The 23,100-nt window shown below is 42.3% G+C and overlaps 2 protein-coding genes across 3 annotated transcripts in view; both read left to right on the plus strand.

Moving 5' to 3' along the window:
• ccdc93 (coiled-coil domain containing 93) overlaps positions 1–4,569 on the plus strand; it is a 34,781-nt gene extending 30,212 nt beyond the window's left edge. The window contains exons 23-24 of one of the 2 annotated variants that reach the window (XR_011077297.1): positions 3,482–3,710; positions 3,811–4,569. Coding sequence is in view for 1 of the 2 variants with exons in the window: in XM_068571965.1 (XP_068428066.1) it covers positions 3,482–3,538 (57 nt within the window). In the remaining variant the exon portion in view is untranslated. Of the gene's footprint in view, positions 1–3,481 lie in introns of both variants that reach the window. The other variant, XM_068571965.1, reaches the window with a different exon arrangement.
• A 1,100-nt stretch (positions 4,570–5,669) lies between these two features.
• On the plus strand, positions 5,670–8,005 carry fgf9 (fibroblast growth factor 9). The gene is made up of 4 exons (XM_068571976.1): positions 5,670–5,841; positions 6,661–6,786; positions 6,952–7,055; positions 7,228–8,005. Exons 1-4 carry the CDS (start codon positions 5,670–5,672, stop codon positions 7,408–7,410), a joined length of 585 nt encoding a protein of 194 aa, XP_068428077.1. The 3' UTR covers positions 7,411–8,005.
• Positions 8,006–23,100: the final 15,095 nt, after the last annotated feature.

A 23,100-nucleotide genomic window follows, 5' to 3' on the forward strand; every position in this document is an offset into this window, starting at 1 on the left:
AACAAGCTGACCAAGAACAAAATAAGGAGTGGCTTGTCTCTAACAGGGACCCTTACTACTGAACAGTACCTTTCCCGAAAAAAAATAATAAAACAGATTTATATACTATATATGTATGTATGTTGACTTGCTGTTGCTCCAGAGTGCCTGCTATATTGTTCTGATAACATTACTTTATGTTTACTTTAGTCAATGGGCTGCTGTTGTAAACAATGCAACTACAGGCCGTAAGGTCAACCCCATTGTCGTTTCATTCCGCTCCACAGTCGTGCATCTACACGATCTTTAGCTCATAAAAAAGTCGTGCTAAACTACCAAAATAAAGTTTGTCGCTGAAATGCCAGTTGATTATTGATGCGCCAATGTTTTATGCCGAACTAGTTTCTTCAGAGCGTAACAGGATATTCGTCGTGAGTGAAGGTGACAAGGTGCTCAGTGTTGCCAGATTGGTGATGAAGTATCATACCAAAGGCTCATACTGGTTGTATTTGGAGGATAACTAGAAAGAGCATTTCCTGCAGAAAATGCGTTGGAATGCAAAAAGTTGAAGCTTATAGCTGAAATATTTGAAAGAAATAGCTGAATATAGCTGAACATAGTGGAATATAGCTTAAAGTAGCTAAATATATTTGAAAATGAAAGAATAGCTGAATATATGTGAAAATAGCTGAATATATAAATATAGCTGAAAAAAGCGGAATATATGAATATATAAATAAATAGTAAATAGTTACTGAAAATATAGAAAAGGCAAAATACCTGCTTAAAAATGTTACAGTTCAAAATCATTTAATTGAACTGTTGAAAATTGTTGTCATTTAAATGTATAATTGGAAAAGTTGAAAGGGGTGTCAAACATACGACCCGGCCCGACAGGGTGTCCAGTCTGACAGAAGAATATTTTTTTTATTTTTTTTAAATAAAAGTTAGCCAAAGGTGGGATTTGAACCACAGGTCCACTGCTTCTAAGACAGAGTTGCAAACCATTGATCCACAGGTGCAGCTGATGAGACCAGTGATATTCTTGGGTTGCAGAGTATTTACAAAACCATCTGTTAATCCTCAGAACATGAACGTCAGTTGAGCTGTTAATCCTGACGTCTATAACCAAAGTGACCTGCACACACACGCGAATGTGCACGCGACCATAATAACACGTTAGCGCGGCCGTTCACGTGCGTGCCGGTAAGGCGCGTGCGCACCCGTTAGTGCGCATTTACACGCGCGGCCGTTTCACGTAAGTGGGCGTTCACGTGTGCTGCCGTTCACGCGCATACACCGCCATTCACGTGCGTGCACGTGCGCACCCGTTCGCGTGTGTGGCCGTTCACGTGCCTGCAGCCTGCAGATGCACAGACCAAAAGGCTGCTGCTAGGGACGGATTTGCTGTCACATTCAGTCAGACTTGCTCTCACATTCAATCGGATTTCAACACGTATGAATCTGTTGGATTCCTATCGACCGCAGTTTACGGCAGAAGACAAGATTTCCCACGTTTTGAGCTATAAATTATGTCCAAAAAGTATACGGTTTGGAGTACAGAGCAAGTTTAAAAACAAGACCCTCACGTATCTCCCCGCTTTAGGTATGACGTCACCCGCTCTGAGCTGCGAAACTCACACTAATGAGAAAGGCAGAAAAGGTGCGGAAAAAACATAAAACGAAAAAATGCAGACAGTTAAAACACTATAAAAGATATCAAAAAAGCTGAGTAATACAGTAATAGCTGAATGTTTTGTCAACATTTTAAAGGTGAAATGGTGTCTCTAGCTGAAGGCATGACAGAGCCTTTACCTTTTTGAAGTTGAAAAGTTGAAAGCAGATTTGAAGATGTTCTTCATTGGAAACCATTCATTTTTATTTTGATAAAAAGCTGAATAATCTTCAAATTTGAGAAAAAATATGATGAATGTAAAAGCGTAGATGAATAGCAGAAGGTTTTGTCAACATTTGAAATTTTAAATATTGTCTCAAGCTCAACTATGAAGAACCTGTAAACGTTTGAAGATGATTTGAAGATTTCCCCATTCGGTCCCATTATTAAAAAAAATCATAGAAAGCTTAATAATTTGGAAATTTGAAAAGTCAGAAATATGAAAGGTCATAGCCATCGTGTCCTTAAGTAGCTGAATATTTAAAATATTGAACTTTTTTCTGTAGCTGAAAATATGAAGGAGTAGTTGAGGTCCAAAATACGGATGGAAGAAATAGAAGAAGAAACAATTGAATAAATATTTGAAGAACAATAGTTGGAATGCTTTCAGCATTCCAACTAATTGTCATGCGTCTCGCAACCCTGAAATCGGTCAACCAATGACAGTTCTCTCTACCGTCAGAGCTTGCGCAAGAAGGTGGATCGTAAGGGAGATACCGTTTACAAAACTTGTAAGGGTGTAATAACTAGTTTGTGAAAGACCCAGAGAAACACAAATATCCAAGGAGGCAAAATCCTGGACGTTTTGGAATCCCTGCCGGACGCATTTTTTAGGTCTCAAAAAGAGGACATTTCCGTGAAAAAAAAAAAAGTCCTGGTCACCCAGGTAATTCTCATTACTCACAAAAGTCCAGTGATCCCGTCAGCGCCACATGATCCGTAGCAGCCAAGTTATTTTCCGTTTTGTTCTTTTCAGCTTGATACAGCGCGTGGATTTGTGTCATGATTGTGCGTCTTTGCGGTGCTTTGATGCTCGGGTCCCCCGTTGCCACTCGCAACACTTTGGTGAACCCCTTATCCTCAACAATATTAATTGGTCGACAGCTTTTTTGCAATCCATTCCGCAAGTGTGCTACTCAGCTTGTCACTGGCAGGCTTAGTGAGGGGGCTTTGTTGTTCAGTGAAGCTGGTTTTACACATTCCTCTTGAACGCTCCTCGCCGACCAACGCATGCTTTGCTTCGAGATGGTACTTAAGGCTAGTTGTGCTGGTGAAACGTCAACGTCTTCCCGAGTGAACATCTGACATCTACGTCTAGCTGCATTAGAGCGTAAATAGTTCAATAGGTATATTAGAAGCTCATTCTGCGCATGCGTTAAAAAAATGTACGCATTAATACTGTAATTTAATTATAGCGAGTTAACGCATTATTTTTGTTTGTGTTTATTTATATATAGTTAAAAAGTTTGAACCTGTAGTTTGAAGTTAAGTGTTTTGTATTCATTTATATTTATAGTATACTTTAAACAGTTAGTTATTGTTGAATTTGAAGGAAAAAAAATGTCGGTAAAAAAAGGTTTAGGCACCGGTATCGTTTTAAAAGAATCCATTTAGCACCGGTATCGGAAAAAAACAAAACAATACCCATCCCTAATAATGTGTTAGTATGTGACAAGCTTTGTTCTGTGTACTACGTGATTTCATGTTTTGTTAAGTGCACTGAAACAAGTTCCAAATCATAATAATGTGTTTCACATAACAATAATTAATCCAATTAATATCTCTAGCCCTGATATTAAACTATGTGTAATTTATTTTTGTCACCAGGAGTGTCGGAAGAACGAGATGCTGCTGTCCAAACTGAGAGCGAAAGGAGCCTCTTAGACAACCATTTAATGTCTGACTCAAATGAAATGTGTTATCTTTATGAGTGAAATTGATCTTTTTGTAACGTTCCACACTTGGTTGTGTTGTTTTTTCTTTAAGGCTTATCCAGTTTGTTAACTCTGCTCGCATCTTGTCAACTCGTCGAAGTGTTGATTTGCTACATGAATTGGTAGGAGCCCTGTAACAGCCCCATACATGTGTTTAATAATATCTGATAAATGTTTCATAAACTATTCAAACGTAATCCTATCTGGATGGTCCTTTTATAGCCGAACCAGGCTGCTGCACAGAATCCACCTCTTGTGGATCACAGGGAGGACCTGGAGAGAAATTCCTGAACCCGTTGTGCTTGCTGTTGTGTTAAAGCATCTTTATATTTCATATCGGAGGCATTGAGGAGAGGAACGCAGACGAGGCAGTGGAGCTCCCTAGAGGAAGAGGAGGCCCAACCTCAAAATAACTCTTCGTATGTGGAGGTCTTGGCAATGATGCCCACCTCTTGTCTTATATGGCCATGTGCAACCAGTATTTAATAAATAAAGCTATCTTTCTATTCAGGATTGAAATGCCTTTGCTATTGCTCATTCAGATAGGCTGTGTTCTGTCTGACAGCGCGTCCTGATTGAAGGAAGCACACTATCAGAAGATGATGAATCTGAAGGAAACATCCTGTGTATCACCAAAGAACTTCAAATCTCCTGGTGGAGATGCACAAGGCGGCCAAATCATTGTGAGCAGGGTTCCTTTGGAGCATTCAGTTCATAGAACCCTCTAGAGAACATTGTACTCCTTTAACTTGTACTAGTATAATTCTATTAGAACCACTGCTGCAGTCATTTGTCATTATTATTCGCCTATGTGCTATTTGATTTTGCTCCTCTAGCTGCTATAGCCACATCCTTATGAATGATTTGTGTCATTGCTGATACTGCTGATGTGAGGTCCCGGGATAGAGGATGTCTGTGTACAGATTGTAAGGATGAACATTTGTGATTTGGGGCTGTACAAATAAATAACATTGATATTGACATTGTCGGACTCATGATGGGCATACTTCTTAAAAAAAAAAAAAAATTTAAAGATTGATTCAACAGAACCGTCTTCCACACATTGTGCTTTTCTTTTCATAACCCAAAGGCAGTTCAGCCACAACATGTTATGGTTGGTAATTGTTAAATGGACTTTTCATGATGCTGCATTGCGGTCACACTGCTCACAGGGGCGTGTGTGCATGCGTGCGGGGCAGCACTTTGAGTGGTCAGAAGAGTAGAAAAGAGATGAACAAGTACAGTCCATTGACCATAACATGACAACCCTAACGCAGCATATTCAACCCGTACACTGCTTGTTCAATCCTCACACGACTTGTTCAACCCTCACATGGCACGTTCATAACTCACACAGCACATTCATTACTATTCAACCCTCACAAGGCATGTGGTGTAATTGTCATGCTATAAAAGGAAGCGTTACTTTCCACTGATCCCTGAACTTGTTTGTGTATCAAGCATGTTATTCTGCCTCAAAGTGTTTGCCTGCTCTCACTATCAGCTCCACTCGCTCTCCAATCTCAGTGATTATGATACTGAACAGACAGTTTGCGTGTCTCTCACCCTTCAGAAGCCTGATTGGGCGACAAGAACACATACACGCCTGCGTACATGTTCATGTGAACCACATGAACATGTTCATGTGTACATGTTCATGTACGCAGGCGACACCCAAACAGTAAAAGGCTACAGTTTGCATGAGCACTGTTTCAGTGGTTGAAGTAGAACATAAAGCAGATCAGTTAGCAGGTTAACACTGCAGAGGTTCTGTTTGTGGAAATAAGACCAGGGCTTTGCTCCAGAGAACATCTCCAATGTTGAGGCTGTTGTTTGTGGCGTTACTGATATGTCACTGATAAGGATAGGGTCCAGTTGGGGAGCTCACTGTGTCACTGTAAATCAGTGCTTTAGTGTAGAAAGAGGCGTTGAGCAGATAAAAGCAGGAAGTGTGTGTGTCGAGGGGTTGAGTAGACAAAGCAGTGGAGCCTAAGTGTTTTAGAAGAAGAGGGCCAACCAGATCTGCTGGAAGACACTCACTTGGCCCTGGACTGTCTGTAGACAATTATGGCAGCTGTCTGATGGGGTTCATTATGAATGTTTCCTTGCTGCTGCTGCCGGGCTTTCAGCTGCTCCTGGTTTTTAGTGTAGGAGCCAAGATACAAAAAGCAGGAGTTTCACCGGAGCATCAAGGCACTCGCTTGCGAGGCCTCTGGAAGCTGCACATGAGGGAGCGCCTGCTGAAGGGAAAAGGTAAGCCAACAAAATGGAACCAATCGTTCTCTTGATTGATCTCTTTTTGTATCTTTGTTTCAAGTTTCCAAAATGTCATGTCAGCGTAGTTACTAACTTTGGTTATGGCTCTATTTAGGTATGTGTCTGCTAGGGGCCTTCTTTGTTACAGAAGATATTTAAGTTTCACTGTATCACTTGTGCTTTTCTGGCTAAAACAAGTCAAAAGGTAAATTGCTTACTAACATGTATGTTCGCAAGCTATGTAACATTAGTATATTTTCTTTGGCTAGTAAATTGTTTTAGCACTAAGCTTTCAGCCCTATTTAGAACCGTAGGGTTGTGGTGCACCTTTGCCGAAATCAGTATTACAACAACGAACACAAAAAAAACATATTCACTTGACAAAACGTTTACCATATTACACAGATTTTTAAAAAAAATTCAAAAATTATTGTGCCATTATTGTTTCTGGCCAGTTCTTAATTATAAACTATACCATAAGATCATATTTAAATAATGGATCTCCAGAATGTATATACATTTTTTTGCACTTGCCTGAGAACTTCCATACTTTTCTCTTTATCAAAAACTGTCTGTGAAAACAACACGGTTACATGAAACACTGTAAATGTGTACGCCTTAAATGAGCTCAGCTGGGCTCCCTCTTCAGCCAGTAAGAACAAGAGGAATCGTGACCATAACACATTCCTCAGAAATTATTTTTGCAACAGCACTGCAAGATGCTTCCAAAATATTGTATTTGTTGTATTACATGAAAATAAATACAGACTCTCTGTTTCATGGATCCAAACAGTCATTCATCTCTTTGTAATGCAGCTTCTAATCATCCAATCAGAGAAGGGGTCAAACAACAGCTGCTCTACTGCCGTGTTGGGATTGGCTACCATCTTCAGATTCTTCCCAGTGGCTCTGTAGGAGGAGTCCACACACCCACTGAGCATTGTGAGTCCTTCACTGTGCACAAGTGTTAATTACATTCTGTATAGTCACTTTTCCAGTTTTCTTGACGTTTTTCACTTGCAATATGGTCAATACTTGTGTAAAAATACTTAAGGGGTATCTGTGATACAACCGCAACTTCATCCTGCATTTCTTCACCTCCTCCAGGTTGGTTGAACGTGTTTGCTATGAGACAGGGAGTGGTAGGAATCCGAGGAGTCAAGAGTGCTTTGTACCTGTGTATGAATGGAGAAGGACTAACATATGGAACGGTATGGCGCTCACACCAGTAACACAGAAGCACTTTCTTAGACTTTTTGAATCAGTGTCACAGTAAGGAGGATTTTATGATGGAGCTTCCTCACTGAACACCAAGTCCCGGCTGCATAATGGAACCAAAACAATCAGACAGTATGAAATGTCTTGCTGCCTTGTCTTTTCCAGGAGCAGTTTTCTGACGACTGCCTGTTGAAGGAGAACCTGGAGGAGAATCACTACACCACCTACTCCTCCGTGTCTCACCCAGGCATCTATCTAGCTCTTTCCCACAAGGGAGAGCTCAGGAAGGGCAACAGTGTGGGCCGCCACCAGTCCTGCACCCACTTCCTACCTCGGAGGACATTGTGATCATGGTCCACGACAAGCCAGCTTCTGCAGAATTCAGGCCCGATAAGGAATTAAAGCAACAGACTAGACATTGGCCTCCACACAGCAACAGGGTCTAAGAGTCAACAGGGTCTAAGACTGCAACATGAAAAAATGTTACTTGCTGTAAGGACGACTGAGCTGCGTGACACCATCCCCTCAACCTGCCACCGCACTCGGCTCGCTCCACAGACCAGACAGTCTGAGGATCACTCAACAAACAATGGCTGCTTGTGGGACGTGTTAAGGGTCTCTACTATTAAACACTAGGAACAAAATATAACGTGATTAACACTGAACAGCACCTGGTGGGACAAAACATTGTTCAAACTAACGACAATGTACAGTGATGCGGTATTCTTTTCTAATATGTACTAAATTGCACGGGCCTGGTAAATAGCTAAAACCGTTCAAGCTTATTTGTTTCTGTCCTGCACCCTGCACCAATGAATGTTTTATATGAGCAAATAACAGAATTAAAGTCACAGTGATAAACCAACATAGACTCATCACCAACCCCACACCCCCTACTCTCTACAGAGCTTTTTTTTAGGGGAGAGTATAAAACTCTTATTTCATGCGCAGTATTTCCCTGTCCACTCTAGCACTAACCAGCAGACAGACAGTTAGCAACTAGCTGGTGAAAAGAGTTGGAGCATTTAGCAGCTGACACTGTTCATATAAAGTAGTGAGAATACACATTGTCTGTATCTCAGTATTGATGGATGACTAGATGTAATAGACACATAGTTTACACAGTTTTGTTTGATCCTAGTAAAAAAAGAAAATGTAAAAATGTATCTTTTCTTTATAATTCATATTTATTTTGTTTAGTTTTATTTATTTTTGTTCAGAATGCAGTACTGACAGATAGTGATTTCAACACTGCCAACCCATTCTCACTCCCAACTCTTCAAATACAGATGGTTGGTCCTCAGCATAGCAAATTTATGCATGGAGCCCCTCTCCCATTATCTCTACTGACCACCAACGGCGACTCCTCGCACTAGGCTTTCAACTGACCCCGATGTAAAGCCTCTTGCTGCATTTGTGGAACTGGCCCCGATGTAAAGCCTCTTGCTGCATTCGTGGACGGAAAGAGCATGTGACGTAATATGATGTGTGGGAGTACCTGGAATGGGCTTCTGCCATCAGTGTATGGATGTGTGTTTGAATGTTAACATGTTTGTATACAATGCTTTGAGTGATCGGAAGGAGGTGCTACACAAATGCAATTTCTTTTTACCATCTTCTGCAGTGAGTCATTGTCGCTGTGTTGTGTGACTCGTTTGTCCCTCGCTCGTAACCTGAGTCTGTAGTAAGTGAATCCATCAACCACACTTTTTTTTTCAAACCTGAGTACATGGATTTGTTGATTAAATCAAACTTCAAGTGAGACAAGTTTATTTTAAAGGGAATGATGCATGTAACAAGTATATATTGACCAGGCAGCAATCTCCAGTTCTGAAAAGTGAAGGCAATGTGGAAATGTCTTAAATTTGCGTTCTCTCTACTGACCACCAAGGGGGAACTCCTTTATGTTTCAATATCCAGTCTTCTTCAATACAGCGTGATGTTCATTTAGTAAATTATGCTCATTCAGAGTCAAACGGACCATAAATGGTTTAGGGCGGGGATCCAAGCCGATTGACGGGTTGATACCAGAGACGTATGTGATATCACTATGTCACTCCTCAGTAGTACCTGAGTCACTAATGTTATAGTTGCAGGTTAGGGGTTAATGGGCCATACCAACATCATCGTGTCTATCGGTACATTTGACAAAACTTGGTTAGTAGAACTCTATTAGCCTTATTCTGTTGAATCCAAAATGCCAAACTCGTGTCTTCAAAATTGCAGTCTTTAAACCAATTTCTGACATCACGATGACAACATTTTCTTTTTGGATACAGGCTATGATATTGACCCAGTGTCCCAACTTATTTTAAACTAACACTAGTTAGTCAATCTCTGATGCCAAGGAACACAGACCAGGCGTCATTATTTGATGAGTTGGGCGTGAATACTAAATAAAATATCTGCTTTCATAATTCTTCTTGTTGTATCTCTTGTAACGGCCTGAGGGGAAGGGTTGCCGCAGGCGTCTACATTCCAGCCAGAAGGCTCCACCCACGCATTAGAGGAGCATCAGGATCAGGTGGGGAACGAGACGCACCTGATCCTGATCTCCTCATCAGAGGCGCTTATAAAGGTCAGGGAGGGAAAAGAAGAGAGGGGCACATGCGACGAGGAAGGAGAGGCTTCTCTTCGTGCCGACGGAGGTGAAACCGGTAAGCCGGGTAGTGGCCTGGTTGAGATAGTGCTAGACAGAGCTACCTTTGAGTTATTTTTGTTTATTTCAATAAAACCCTTTAAAACCTGCAGAAAAGACTCTGCCTGTGATTGCTGCGCTACCCGACCGTCTGGGTCCTTCCTCCCATCCTGTTACACTCTATTAGGGCTGGACACATTAACGTGTTAATGCGTGATTAATCTGGCGATCCTTTAACGGCCTTAACTATTTGATCATGCCTTAACTTCATGTTGTTGTTGGGGTTTTTTTGCATTGCCAGAGGCTTATTGCTTTAAATCTCTCCAGACGGCGTAGTTCAGACCTGGGTGTCTTACGGCTCTCCCAGTCCGACCTGCGGGAGGTCAATCAAACATGAAAAATAAAATAAGATGCATGCTATGAACGCATTACGGCGACAATGCTTTTACTTTTTTTATGAAGGCGATTTATGTAGGTGTGCACAGGTGCTTCCGTATCCTCACCGACTGACGTGAAAGCAGATATTGTTATGTATCTTCTGTTCATAACGAGCAGCGGTGCTGTAAAGAGCCGCGAGCCGCTTCACCTAAAAAGAAAAAAAGCGCTCACAGGCTACCTGCAGCCTCCACGTCCAGATTAAAAGTTAATCGCGCATGCGCAAAGCTCCTGACTCAGCGGTCTGATACACTATGTAGAGCACTTTAAATCAGGATCACTTTTGGATCTCTACTCTTCTCTCAAAGAGGAGAACTTTCCACACATCACAAGATCTTCAGTGCACTTGTTCAAGACAACACAGACTGGACTTTTCTCACTGAGGAAGAAAAACTAAACTGAAAACATGAAAAGCACTTATTGCTTTTGTATAAAGTGAATCAATTGCTGGTCTTTAACATACATCTTTAAGGTTAACTTTTTAATCGATTAACAGCGTTAATTATTTGATCATGCGTTAACTGCATTAACGATTTGCCGAGTTGAGCCTGACGCGAAAGCACGTATTCTGTAGTTCCTGTTCTCAACAAGCACCGCAGAAGCGAAGTCGCCTCACAAAGCTTCACAGGAGGTCAGTCTACCGACACACTCGTGCTGCAAGCTCCACGTCCCCGGATTGAACATCAATCGCGCATGCGCAAAGCTGCCGCTGATACCTGTCAGCTGTCCTTCACATCTCCACCTCATTCAACCAGACGTCAGTGCACTTGTTCAAGACAACACAGACTGGGCTTTTCTCACTGAGGAAGAAAAACTGAACTGAACTGAACTGGAAAATATGAAAAGCACTAATTGCTTTTGTAGTTGCTGTTCTTTAACATACATCGCTAAGCAACAGACTGAACATGGACAAAAGAAGTAGTGGCTTGTCCTTCACAGGGACTCTTACTACTGAACAGTACCTGTTTAAAAAAAAAAGAAAACAGATTTATAAACTATATGTGTATGTATGTTAACTTGCTATTGCTCATGTAAGTATTGCATGAAGATTGTTCTGCATAATGCGATTAATCAGTTAATTTTTTTCAACTTGTCCAGCCCTTATCACTATATTTACAAATCTGGGTTGGGGGAATGAAACAAAGACACTTTTAATTAAATGTATTTCTTATGTTGGAAGGTCAACAGATTAGCTAGTTTACTTAAATAGACACCAACAAGTTTGACATTTACCAGAATAACTAGCTTGATAAAATGTAATAGATTTCTGCTGTACAGCATGTTTCCTGCTATGCTATCCTTTAATATTTCATTGCAGATGTTATCAGAAAAAGTTTATCTATGGCCCGCTCCACTGGTATTCACACAAGTCTGAAAATATTACATTTTTGATAAACTGAATTTCATTTCATTTCTTTCTTTAGGATAGCCAATAATTGTACACATCTGTGTACATCTTAATTACATTAGGGTATAATGTAGGTTGAACTTATGGGAAAATTTACCCCAATTAATTTACACATGTACTACAACTTACGTATGTAGGCAAGTTTAGATTTATTTTTCCCAAGTTTGAGATCTACATTTCTGTGTCTATCCACCAACAAACAACCCACATACCAAACTGTTTACACTTTCTGCTCAAGGAATAGTCCTTATGAAAACTCTTGAGTTTTTCAAAGGCAAATATCCAATGCACAGGGGACATTTTAGTAATTATTGTCACCCTTATAGGAATAGGAGCAGAAGTTACGGAAACTTTAAACTCTCTCTTTGAATTACATCTTGAGACATATTTAACTGATATACTTGTGTATGGGTTGATCGGTAGAAAGCAGATGGACAGTGTTCAGGCAGTAGCTTCCCTCCTCCACCTCCCTGCCTATCCAACTCCCAGCACCCGTAAGAGACACATGAGTATGTAATCCATCCACAGAGTGGGAGGTGCAGGGTCATTCGATCCCCAGTCTGAGTGGGGCACTCACCTGCTCAGGTGTCTTTGTACTAAAAGAGTAGGCACGACAGGAGGGCTGCCATTAGACTAGACCGAGATAGAGAGGAAAGTTAAGAGCGATAGAGAGGAAGAACAAAAAAAGGGCAAAGTGAGTTGAGGGGACATGGTCTTAGACAAAGCGCAGTTGAGTGTGGACAATGGCACCATGAAAAAAAGCTTCGTGAAGATCAGTATGTTAGACAAAACTTGGTTAATATAACTCAACTATCCTTTTTTCCTGAGGATTCCTTATTTCATTTTAACTTCTTCCCTAACTATCCTGTCTTTCCTCTATCATTGTCATCTCCACTTATCCCATGGATTCTCATCTCTTGTTTTGCAGATCCTGCTGCCAACTCTGCTCTTCCTGGCACATCAACTCCCACAACAGTAAGTGACAACAATTTGTGAAAGAAGTTAGTGCTGGAACAATCCATTGATCGACCTCAAATCCTTTGTTTTATATATTTGTGAACTAATTGAATATGTGTAGCCCCAGACGCTCCGTGTGGGCCTGGTGCATATAGTTCAAATCATTAATCTTAATGCCTTCATTTAGGTTCATCCATCTCAATTGGGACTGAGCACGCCCAATAGTTGTAATCAGCTGGTAATCTAACAGAAAAGTATTCTTTTGTCTAGTGAACACAGTCTCAGTATTGTTTTGATTAAATGATCTTGGATTGCCGTGCTGTCAAGCTATGCGAAGCTTTTTACAATGAAGACTTGACCAAAAGGCAGTAGCACAGTCCACACAAGTGTCCACAGCACAGATACAATACAGTATGACAAAACATGAGAAAATGGCGAAAAACAACATAGGTAAACAAACTAGGGCTGGGCAAGTTAACGCCTTATTATCGCGTTAACTTTTTAATCGATTAACAGCGTCAATTATTTGATCATGCGTTAACTGCATTAAGGATTTGCCGAGTTGAGCCTGACGCGAAAGCACGTATTGTTCTGTAGTGTCTGTTCTCAACAAGCAGTCAGTCAGTCTGCCGGCACGCTCGTGCTGCAAGCTCCGCATCCCCGGATTAAACATTAATCGGGCATGCGCAAAGCCGCCGATGATACCTGTCAGCTGTCCTTCACATCTCCACTTCATTCAACCAGACGTCAGTGCACTTGTTCAAGACAACACAGACTGGACTTTTCTCACTGAGGAAGAAAAACTGAACTGAACTGGAAAATATGAAAAGCACTTATTGCTTTTGTATGAAGTGAATCAATTGCTGTTCTTTAACATACATCGCTAAGCAACAGACTGAACATGGACAAAAAAAGTAGTGGCTTGTCCCTCACAGGGACCCTTTCTACTGAACAGTACCTGTTCAGAAAAAAATAAACAAGATTTTAAAACTATGTATGTATGTATGTTAACTTGCTGTTGCTGCAGAGTGCCTGTCATATTGTTATAATAACATTCCTTTAAAATAAAAGCGTGCAATACACTAGTTTTTACTTCATTGTTGAATTTTGCGCAATATGCAATTAATCGCAAAAAAATCATGCGATTAATCAGTTTCAACTTTGCCCAGCCCTAAAATGGCTGGGCAAAGTTGAGACATTCTGGGATCAGAATACTATGTACAAAAAAAGGCAGATTACTGGATGTTCTTTGTACAAATGAAAGAGAGAGAGAAGTGAGTGCTGGTCAGCAAATACAGCAGTCAACTATGACTTGTTGCAGCTTTTGTTTGAACATGTTGAGAGAGGTGATAGCTGCTAGTTTGAGCGTGTTTTGTAGCGAGTTCCAGTCATCTGCAGCGGCAAAATGAAAGGCGTTATCACCAAATACAGTACAGACTTTTGGAATGATGAGCATAATGAAGTCACCAAATCTTGGGTCATTCCCAAAATGGATTTGTAGACCATGAGCAGCCACTGTTGTAGCCGCCTGATATGAAGAGAGGGCCAATCCACCAATCTGTAAAGATCACAGTGGTGGGTGGTGAAGGATGATGCACATGTGGCAAAACAGATAGCTGTGGAGTGTGTCCAGTTTTCTAAGGTTGGTCTTGATGCCATTTTATACATTATATCGCTGGAGTCAAATAGAAGAAGGATGGTCATTTTAACAAGGGTGAATTTGGCAGTGTGTGTGAAGGAGGCCTTGTTTAGATACAGGAAACCCAGTTAAGCTTTGACTTTACGTATGATTTATTTGAATAAATTACAAAACAAGACTTAATGTACAATAGACCTCACAAATAAGGAGTGAAAGGATAGTATATCAGACAGCCAAATGGTGAGAATACACAATACAGACACCCTCACATCCCCTTCCCAGAACATATATACAACAATGCAATTTGATACACAAACAAAAAAGAAAATTCTAAAAGAAACCAAAGCCGAACATCAACAATTGGCTGTTAAATGCTTCCAGTGGCAGATAATATTGTAGAAACAAATGCTTATTCTTATATCCCACCTCCTCCGACCTTTAACGCTCTCACTCACAACCACTCACATACATCCACTCACTCACACACGTGCATGTCCTCTTGCATTAATTGAGCAATGTGAAGACTATAAATAAGAAAACAACAAAAAACATATACATAACAATAAATACAAAAAATAGAAAATAATAAAACATTTTAAATATATGAAGTATGTAAGGCATCAGAGGTTGAGGATTGGTGCGCAAGAAAAGTGTAGTAAATCCTTGATATGGTACCTTTCCGGTAAGGGTTAAAGTTGTCCAACGTTGAAGTCAACAAGTCGAACAATGTTTTGAAGTTGGCAGCAAGCACAAACCTGTGGTCCTCCAGTAGTGAGCTAATCTCCGCTATGCTAGCGCTAGCCAAAGTAGAGGACGGTTCAGGATAACTTTTATCTGCTTTGCCCTTAGGTTTTGACATTGTGAGGTTGCCTGTATGGTCAATGTTGTTTCTAAAACTTGTTGCAAAAGAATATTCTGAAAAAGGACTAGAATAAAAAGGTAGATGAAACATCTAGATGTGGGAGCGAGCAACGAAGACGTCTACCCCACTCGCTGCATTCCTGAAGCCTTTTCTTGCTTTGACTTCAGACAGTAGTTTATTGATGTGCATGTTAAATGAGAGAGATGAGTCCAACCAGAAGCCAAGGTATTTGTTGAAGCTGACAAACTCCAGTTCCGAGCCATCATCATTTAGATCTTTTGAGGGCCGGGGGGTTTTCAGCATACATTTGGTCTTTTTGGAGTTGATGAGCAGGTGGAGGTTGTGGAAAGACTGCTTGATGGAGGTGAGGCTTTGTTGAAAAGTGAACACACCAGAGTGAGGGACCAGCTGAATATATGATGGTGTCATCAGCATACAAATGAATCCTTGAATTTCCAGCAGCAAAGGCTACATCGTTAATATAAATGGAGAACAAAATAGGGCCTACGATGGAGCCGTTAAGGCATACCTTTAGAGATGGTATGAGGTTCAGACGTGATGTTTTCGGTCTTCACCCGCTGGACACGACCAGCCAGGTAGCTAGCAAACCAGTTGCAACATCTACTCGACAAGACAATGCTGGTAAGTCTTTGTGGGAGAATGTTATGGTGGACGGAGTCAAAAGCCTTGGCTAGGTCTATAAAGGCAGCTACACAAGTCTGTTTGTTGTCCATGGCGGTGATGACGTCATTGAGGACCTTCAGTGTAGCGGCATGGCCTTTCCTAAACCCAGACTGCAGGTCAGACAAAACATTATTTAAGTCAATGAAATGAATCAGTTGTTTATGTACCAGTTTTCTCTATAACTTTCTCCAGACAGAAAAAAATGGAAATCGGCCCATAACAGTTCAGCACAGAGCCAGAGCCTCCTTTAAAGAGGGGGAGGATTGTAGCCAGCATACGGGGGAAAACAAACAAATTAAATAGCAGGTTAAACAGTCTTGTAATGGGGAAGTAATAATATGATTTTAAGGGTTAAGCCCATCAGATTAAGCTGACTTGTTTGAAACTAACTTAATAAATTCATCCAGGACTTCCAAAACCTTAACAGGTTTAAAGGAGAAGCTGTTAACGCTGGGTGAGGCACTAGAGTGTTAGATCAGGAGTGCCCAATAGGTCGATCGCAATCGACCGGTCAAAGGTGGTGCAGGTAGATCGCATGCCATTAAAGAAAAAATAGACTTAAAAAAAAAATGAAAAATGTGAACTTTTAAAAAAAAAAAAAAATTCAAACTTTATTAACAAAACAAATTAACAGGCTAGTTAGAAAGAGCTGGAGGCAAAAAACTTTAGTCAAATCTGACAGTTTTAGGCTGCCTTCAGAGTATACACAGGAAGTCACAGAAAAAAATACTTCCTGTTAGTTACGATCTTTAGGCTACATGTAGTTAACAGATCACGTTTGGATTTGTTCATATGTGATTGTGAATATATATTTACGTAGAAAGGTGTGTGTATCTGTATCATTTGTTCTTTTGATGTCTGCCTGTGATATGCATTACTACTGGTTATAATATGTTGTATAAATACAATTTTGTATTATCAACCACGCAAGATATGTTTTTAGATTTAACATGAGACTAATATTCAACAATCGAGTGTTAAGTGTTACAACTACACATAAAATAAGATATTTTTACAACACATGGTGTTTGCTGTCAGATCTAAGAGCCAATCAGCTCTCTGATGTGGCGACAGCCAGGCGTTTCTCCATCGACTGGGCGACGCAGTAGTTGGAGAGCTGCTGCACCCACCTCGCTCTCATGAGATTAACGTTAACTACGTGTGCATGACGTCAGAGCAAATCGCAATCAAGTCGAACACAAATCTAACCAGCATGCATTGCACATTGCAATCGATTCTGCACAGAACTGGCTCATATTGTCAATCGGCAATAGGCTCTCTCTCTTTCTCTCTCTCTCTTACCATTGTTAATGTAGGTCAGGGGTGTCCAAAGTCAGGCCCGCGGGCCAATTGCGGCCTGCGGTCAAATTTCATCAGGCCAGCAGCCTCAGTCATAAAATCTATAATATGTGGCCCACCACTGTTGACCTGCGCATAAAATAAAACACGTACAAAAGTGATTTTATATTTACCCAGTAGAGGGCTGCAGCCCTCTGGTGAACTCTGGCTGCATGAATCCTGTGTGACCCTCTCCGGCCACGTTTTGAAATGGCGACCTAGAAAACAAAACGGAAAGTTGACGCGGAGAACCGGCGCTTCCAGGACAAATGGAATTTGGACTATTTTTTCACAGAAATACGTAACAACTGTGTCTGCCTATTTTGCCAAGAGATTGTGTCTTTAAGGAATATAATGTCAAAAGACACTACCAGTCGAAACATGCCGACAAGTACAACAAGCTAACGGGGAACGAACGCAGCGAAAAATTGAAGCAACTCGAAGCTGGATTAACGTCACAGCAGCGGTTTTTCACAAGAGCCTGAGAATCAAATGAAACTGCCACAAAGGCGAGTTACGAGGTGGCAACGCTCATTGCTAAGCACTGCAAACCTTTCACCGAGGGTGAATTTATCAAAGACTGCGTGATGACAATGGTGGAGAAAATCTGTCCTTCGAAGAAGCAAGAGTTTGCCAATGTTTGCCTGGCTCGTAACACAGTGGAACGTGTAGTGGCCGGCTATGGCCAGGTGAGGGCGCACTGATGTATGATGGTGGGATACGAAGACGAAGAGGAGTTATTAAAGTTGTCGAGTTGCATCCTGATCGTTGTGTCCTTGAATATGCAATATATAGACACAATACATGGTGTCAGAAGGTCATAACCCGCGACAGACAGAGTCTAGTGGTGCTAACAAGTAGTCGGAATAGTTTGACGGTGTGGAGAGAAGACAGTGACGTGTGGAGCTGGAGGGAAAGCTTGACGGTGAACGCTAACAACGAGCTAGCTGGAAGCTACTAGCACACATCATGGATCACATCTTTACCATTCCACCACCGGGACCTTTCGACTTTGAGCCAAGCTCGTGGCCCGCATGGATAAAAAGATTTGAACGCTTCAGGCTTGCTTCGGGATTAAAAGAAAAAGACGAAGCTTATCAGGTGAATTCGCTTGTTTACACAATGGGTGATAAGGCTGACGATATCCTGAGCGCACTGCAGTTGGCTGAGGATAAACAAAATGACTATGACGAAGTAAAAAAGGCTTTTGATGTACATTTTGTCGGGATACATAATGTAATTTTTGAACGAGCCAAGTTCAATAAACGAAGTCAGGAAGTTGGCGAATCTGCAGAGAACTTTATCACAACAGTGCATAAGCTAGCTGAACATTGCAAATATGGCGCGTTGCGTGAAGAGATGATCCGAGACAGGATTGTTGTTGGGATAAGGGATGCTAAATTGTCTGAAAAAATGCAGCTCAACCCAAAGTTGGATTTAGCTACGGCCATAGTTCAAGTGAGGCAGCACGAAGAAGTGAAAAAGCAGCAAGTTGTTCTCCGGGCAGCCGAGTCACCAGGGCAAATAGATGCAGTGGCGTACAACAGTAAGAGACAGGTTTATGGGAATAATTCTGATCAACGCGTAAGGCATTTTCAGCCTCAGCCTGCCTCAACCAACCCAAAACGATGTGGAAGGTGTGGCAGAACACCTACACATGCATGGACTGAATGCCCAGCAAAAGATGCTGAATGTAGAAAATGTCAAAAGAGGGGACACTTTGCATCTGTGTGCAGATCAGCTCAAAAGCTGGAATCCATTGAGGAGGATTATGTACCGTCTTATTTGGGAACTATTGACCGTCCACAGGTTCCTACATGGACTGAAATGCTTACCATTAATGATAGCCCGATGTGCTTTAAAGTGGACACAGGGGCATCTGTGACTGCCATCCCAGAAACCGAATACACGGAAGAGAAATACGGCAGTTACGCAGTAACATGCAGACCTTTGCTGGGCCCCGCCAATCAGCCTCTGAAGGTTAAAGGACAAGTGCATGCTGTCATTCAGAGAGGCAACAAAAAGATTGAGGAGGAGGTGTTCATTGTGAAAGACCTGACCACACCCTTATTGGGCCTGCCAGCTATTCGCAGACTGCAGATGATTCCTCAGCTCCATAGCATAGACAATGCAGAGGCACACTTCCGCTCAACCTACGCAGATGTTTTTACAGGGCTAGGTATGCTAAAAGGGGAATATAAAATCAAGCTGAAAGACAATGCACCACCCTATGCCCTCTCTGCCCCACGACGTGTAGCCGTCCCACTCCGGGCCAAAGTTAAAGAGGAACTAGACCGGATGGAGAAAATGGATGTCATAGCCCGTGTTGAAGAACCAACTGAATGGTGCGCAGGTATGGTCCCGATTGTGAAAACATCAGGTAAACTACGCATTTGTGTAGATTTAACCCATTTGAATGACAGTGTCATCAGAGAGAGACACATCTTACCGGCAGTTGACGAGACGCTGGCCAAGCTGGAAGGAGCCAGAGTTTTCACAAAGCTTGACGCAACATCAGGGTTTTGGCAAATACCACTCCATCAAGACTCAATGCTGTTGACGACGTTTATCACACCAGAGGGACGATATTACTACAAGAGGTTACCCTTTGGTATATCATCGGCCCCCGAGCACTTTCAAAGACGGATTTCCCAGCTGATTGATGGCATTGACGGAGTGCTGTGTCATGCTGATGATGTCCTCATCACAGGAAAGGACCAGGCAGAGCATGATGATAGGCTGCACAGGGTGCTACAGAAATTCCGAGTGTCTGGGCTCACTCTGAATGAAAAATGCCAGTTTGCACTGACAGAGATTCGTTTTCTGGGCCACATCATAAACTCCCAGGGCATCAGAGCAGACCCGGATAAAATAAAGGCGATCCGTGACATGCCTGAACCAAAGGATGTGGCAGATGTTCGCCGGTTCATGGGTATGGTGAACTTTGTTGGAAAGTTTTCACCACGCCTGCCAGATTTGACGAAGCCCATTCGCGATCTGTTAAAGACAGAGAACAGCTGGACATGGGGAGCACCCCAACAGAAAGCGTTCTTGGACACCAAGAAAGAATTGGGGTCAGAGACTGTGTTAGCCCAATACAGCCCAAACCACGAGACCATGGTGTCGGCGGATGCCTCTTCGTATGGACTAGGAGGCGTCTTGACACAAAAACAGCTAAGCGGGGAGTGGAGACCTGTGGTTTTCATTTCAAGAAGTTTGACCAAAGCAGAGTCAAGATATGCCCAAATAGAAAAAGAGGCTTTAGCTACAACATGGGCATGTGAGCGCCTGCGTGGATACTTGAGCGGCCTGGAGTTTACTATAAGAACGGATCACAAGCCACTCATAACACTCCTGAAGTCCAGAGCACTGGATGACCTTCCGCCGAGGATTATCAGATTCAGATTACGGCTGCTCAGATTCAAGTTCAACATCATCCATGTCCCGGGTAAAAACCTGATTACGGCTGATGCTCTGTCTAGAGCGCCTCTTCCAGCCACAGCCACTGAGGAGGAGCAAGACCTGGAAAAGGAATGTAAAGCTTACTTGGACTGTGTAGTAGAAAGCCTGCCAGCCACACCGACAAAGCTGGAACAAATTAAGAGCGCACAAACCTCTGACAACACCTGTAAACGTCTCAGTCGATACATTGCAAACGGCTGGCCTGAACACAGACGAGATGTGCATGAGCTGCTGTTGCCCTTCTGGCCTGACAGATCAGCCCTGCATGAAGGAGGAGGACTGCTCATGAAAGGTGAGAGGCTCATAATCCCTGAACACATGAGACCTGACATCCTGCAGAGACTTCACCAGGGACATCAGGGCATCAACAAATGCCTAGCTAGGGCTAGAGAATCCGTCTGGTGGCCAGGCATCACGTCTGCTGTAAAGCAGATGGTCGAGAGATGTGAGATTTGTGCACGTGAAGCTCAAACACCTGTCGAGCCTCTGCTCACGACTGACCTCCCAAGCAGACCATGGCAGAGGGTCGCAGCAGATCTTTTTCAATGGCAGAATGGGAACTATTTGGTCATGATAGACTACTTCTCACGCTATATTGAAGTTTGCACCCTACCTGGAGGCACGACAGCGAAACAGACTATTGAAAGATTTAAAGCTGTGTTTGCTAGGTATGGATGCCCAGAAGTTCTAGTCACTGACAACGGTCCTCAGTTTCACTGTCATGACTTCTCTCAGTTTGCAAGAGAGTATGACTTTACACATGTGACAAGCAGCCCCCGTTATCCCCGCAGCAATGGGGAGGCTGAACGGGCTGTCAGAACGGTGAAGTCTCTCTTAGAGAAAGGGGGTGACTTCCACAAAGCTCTGCTGGCCTACAGGTCTACTCCATTGGCACATGGAACCTCCCCAGCACAACTACTAATGGGGAGGAAACTCAGGACACCAGTTCCAGTGTCACCACTGCAGCTACAACCACAGTGGCCGGATCTCAAGGAATTCAGAGAAAAGGACAAGGCGTTGAAATGGCAACAGCAACAAATGTTCAACTGGAGACACCGCACTCAAACCCTGCCACCTCTCCAGTCTGGACAACAAGTATGGATCGGACCCTCACGCACCAGAGGGACAGTTGTGGGCCCTGCACCTACACCACGCTCATACGAGGTGGAGACTCCGGATGGAGGACGGCTGCGACGCAACCGTTCACACCTCAGGAAAGTACCAGTACCCCCAACATCAGGTGTCATGTTAATGACTAGGTCAGGGAGACTTTCTAGGCCTCCTGAAAGACTGGACCTTTGAACACTGAACACACTACGGAGGACAGGAAAAAAAAAGGGAGAAAATAAAAGAAAAGTCATAATGTTCTGTGTGAAGAGTGAAATGTCTTGTTGAAAAGCTAGGTTCTGAGAAGATGCATTGAGTGAGTAATCTAATACAAAAGCTACAGTAAAGTATATTTCCGTCGGTTAGTTTCTCAGTTTAGACTTTTAAGTTTTAATAAGGATTTAAGTGAACTCCTGAAGATATAGGACAAGGTGGGAAAGTGGAAAGTAGCTATGTTGTTGAATGCAATTTGTTATATTGTTAAATGCACTTTGTCATCTTGAAGTTCTGTTGAATGCAATTTGTTATATTGTTAAATGCACTTTGTCATCTTGAAGTTCTGACAAAGCAGTTAAACCTTCAACTAAAAGGGGGAGATGTAGTGGCCGGCTATGGCCAGGTGAGGGCGCACTGATGTATGATGGTGGGATACGAAGAGGAAGAGGAGTTATTAAAGTTGTCGAGTTGCATCCTGATCGTTGTGTCCTTGAATATGCAATATATAGACACAATACAGAACGGAGAATTGAAGATGTTTCGGCAGGTAGTAAGAGACAGTTGGGGGTCAGAGGAAAGGAGTTTGACTTTTTTTCGTTAGCTTGCAACGAAAGCACAGACGCATCTGACACCGCTCAGTTACTTATTTTTTTGAGAGGAGTGGACAGTGAAATGAATGTGACTGAAGAGCTACTTGACCTTCAGAGCCTTAAAAACCAAACAAGAGGAACAGATATATTCGTTTCTGTTTGCTCCGCCGTAGATGACATGAAACTCCGGTGGGATAAAGTTTCTGGGATTATTACAGACAGCGCACCTGCCATGGCTGGTGACCGGAGTGGATTATCAACCCGTATCTGTAACAAAGTCGTTGAACAAAGAGGTGAAGCTGTAAAACTGCATTCTATTATTCACCAGCAAGTTCTGTGTGCCAAACACCTCAAATATGATCATGTTATGAAACCGGTAATAAAGGCCATTATTTATATTCGCTCCAAAGCCTTGCGCCACTGTCAGTTTCAACAGTTTCTAATCGACATCCAGGCTGAATACGGAGATGTTGTCTATCACAACAATGTGAGATGGCTCAGTCGGGGGTCTGCACTGCAGCGCTTCTTCTCTCTTAGGCAGGAAATCGAAGAGTTCATGGCAAAAAAGGGACAACCAATCCCAGAACTATGTGTTTGGCTGGCTGATTTGGGTTTTTTAGTTGACACAACAAAGCACCTGAAAGTGCTGAATACTAGCTTTCAGGGGCCAAATGCAGTGGTAAGCCAACTGTATTCACACAT

The sequence above is a fragment of the Clinocottus analis genome, unplaced genomic scaffold, assembly GCF_023055335.1.
Source record: "Clinocottus analis isolate CAN_PGR_092001 unplaced genomic scaffold, fCliAna1.0.p SCAF_12, whole genome shotgun sequence".
Taxonomy (NCBI): Eukaryota; Metazoa; Chordata; class Actinopteri; order Perciformes; family Cottidae; genus Clinocottus; species Clinocottus analis.

Coding starts and splice junctions, on each gene's coding strand:
- fgf9 (XM_068571976.1), top strand. CDS start 5,670: ATGGGGTTCATTATGAATGTTTCCTTGCTGCTGCTGCCGGGCTTTCAG. Junction 6,787..6,951: donor CCACACACCCACTGAGCATT/GTGAGTCCTTCA, acceptor CACCTCCTCCAG/GTTGGTTGAACGTGTTTGCT. Junction 7,056..7,227: donor AAGGACTAACATATGGAACG/GTATGGCGCTCA, acceptor TGTCTTTTCCAG/GAGCAGTTTTCTGACGACTG.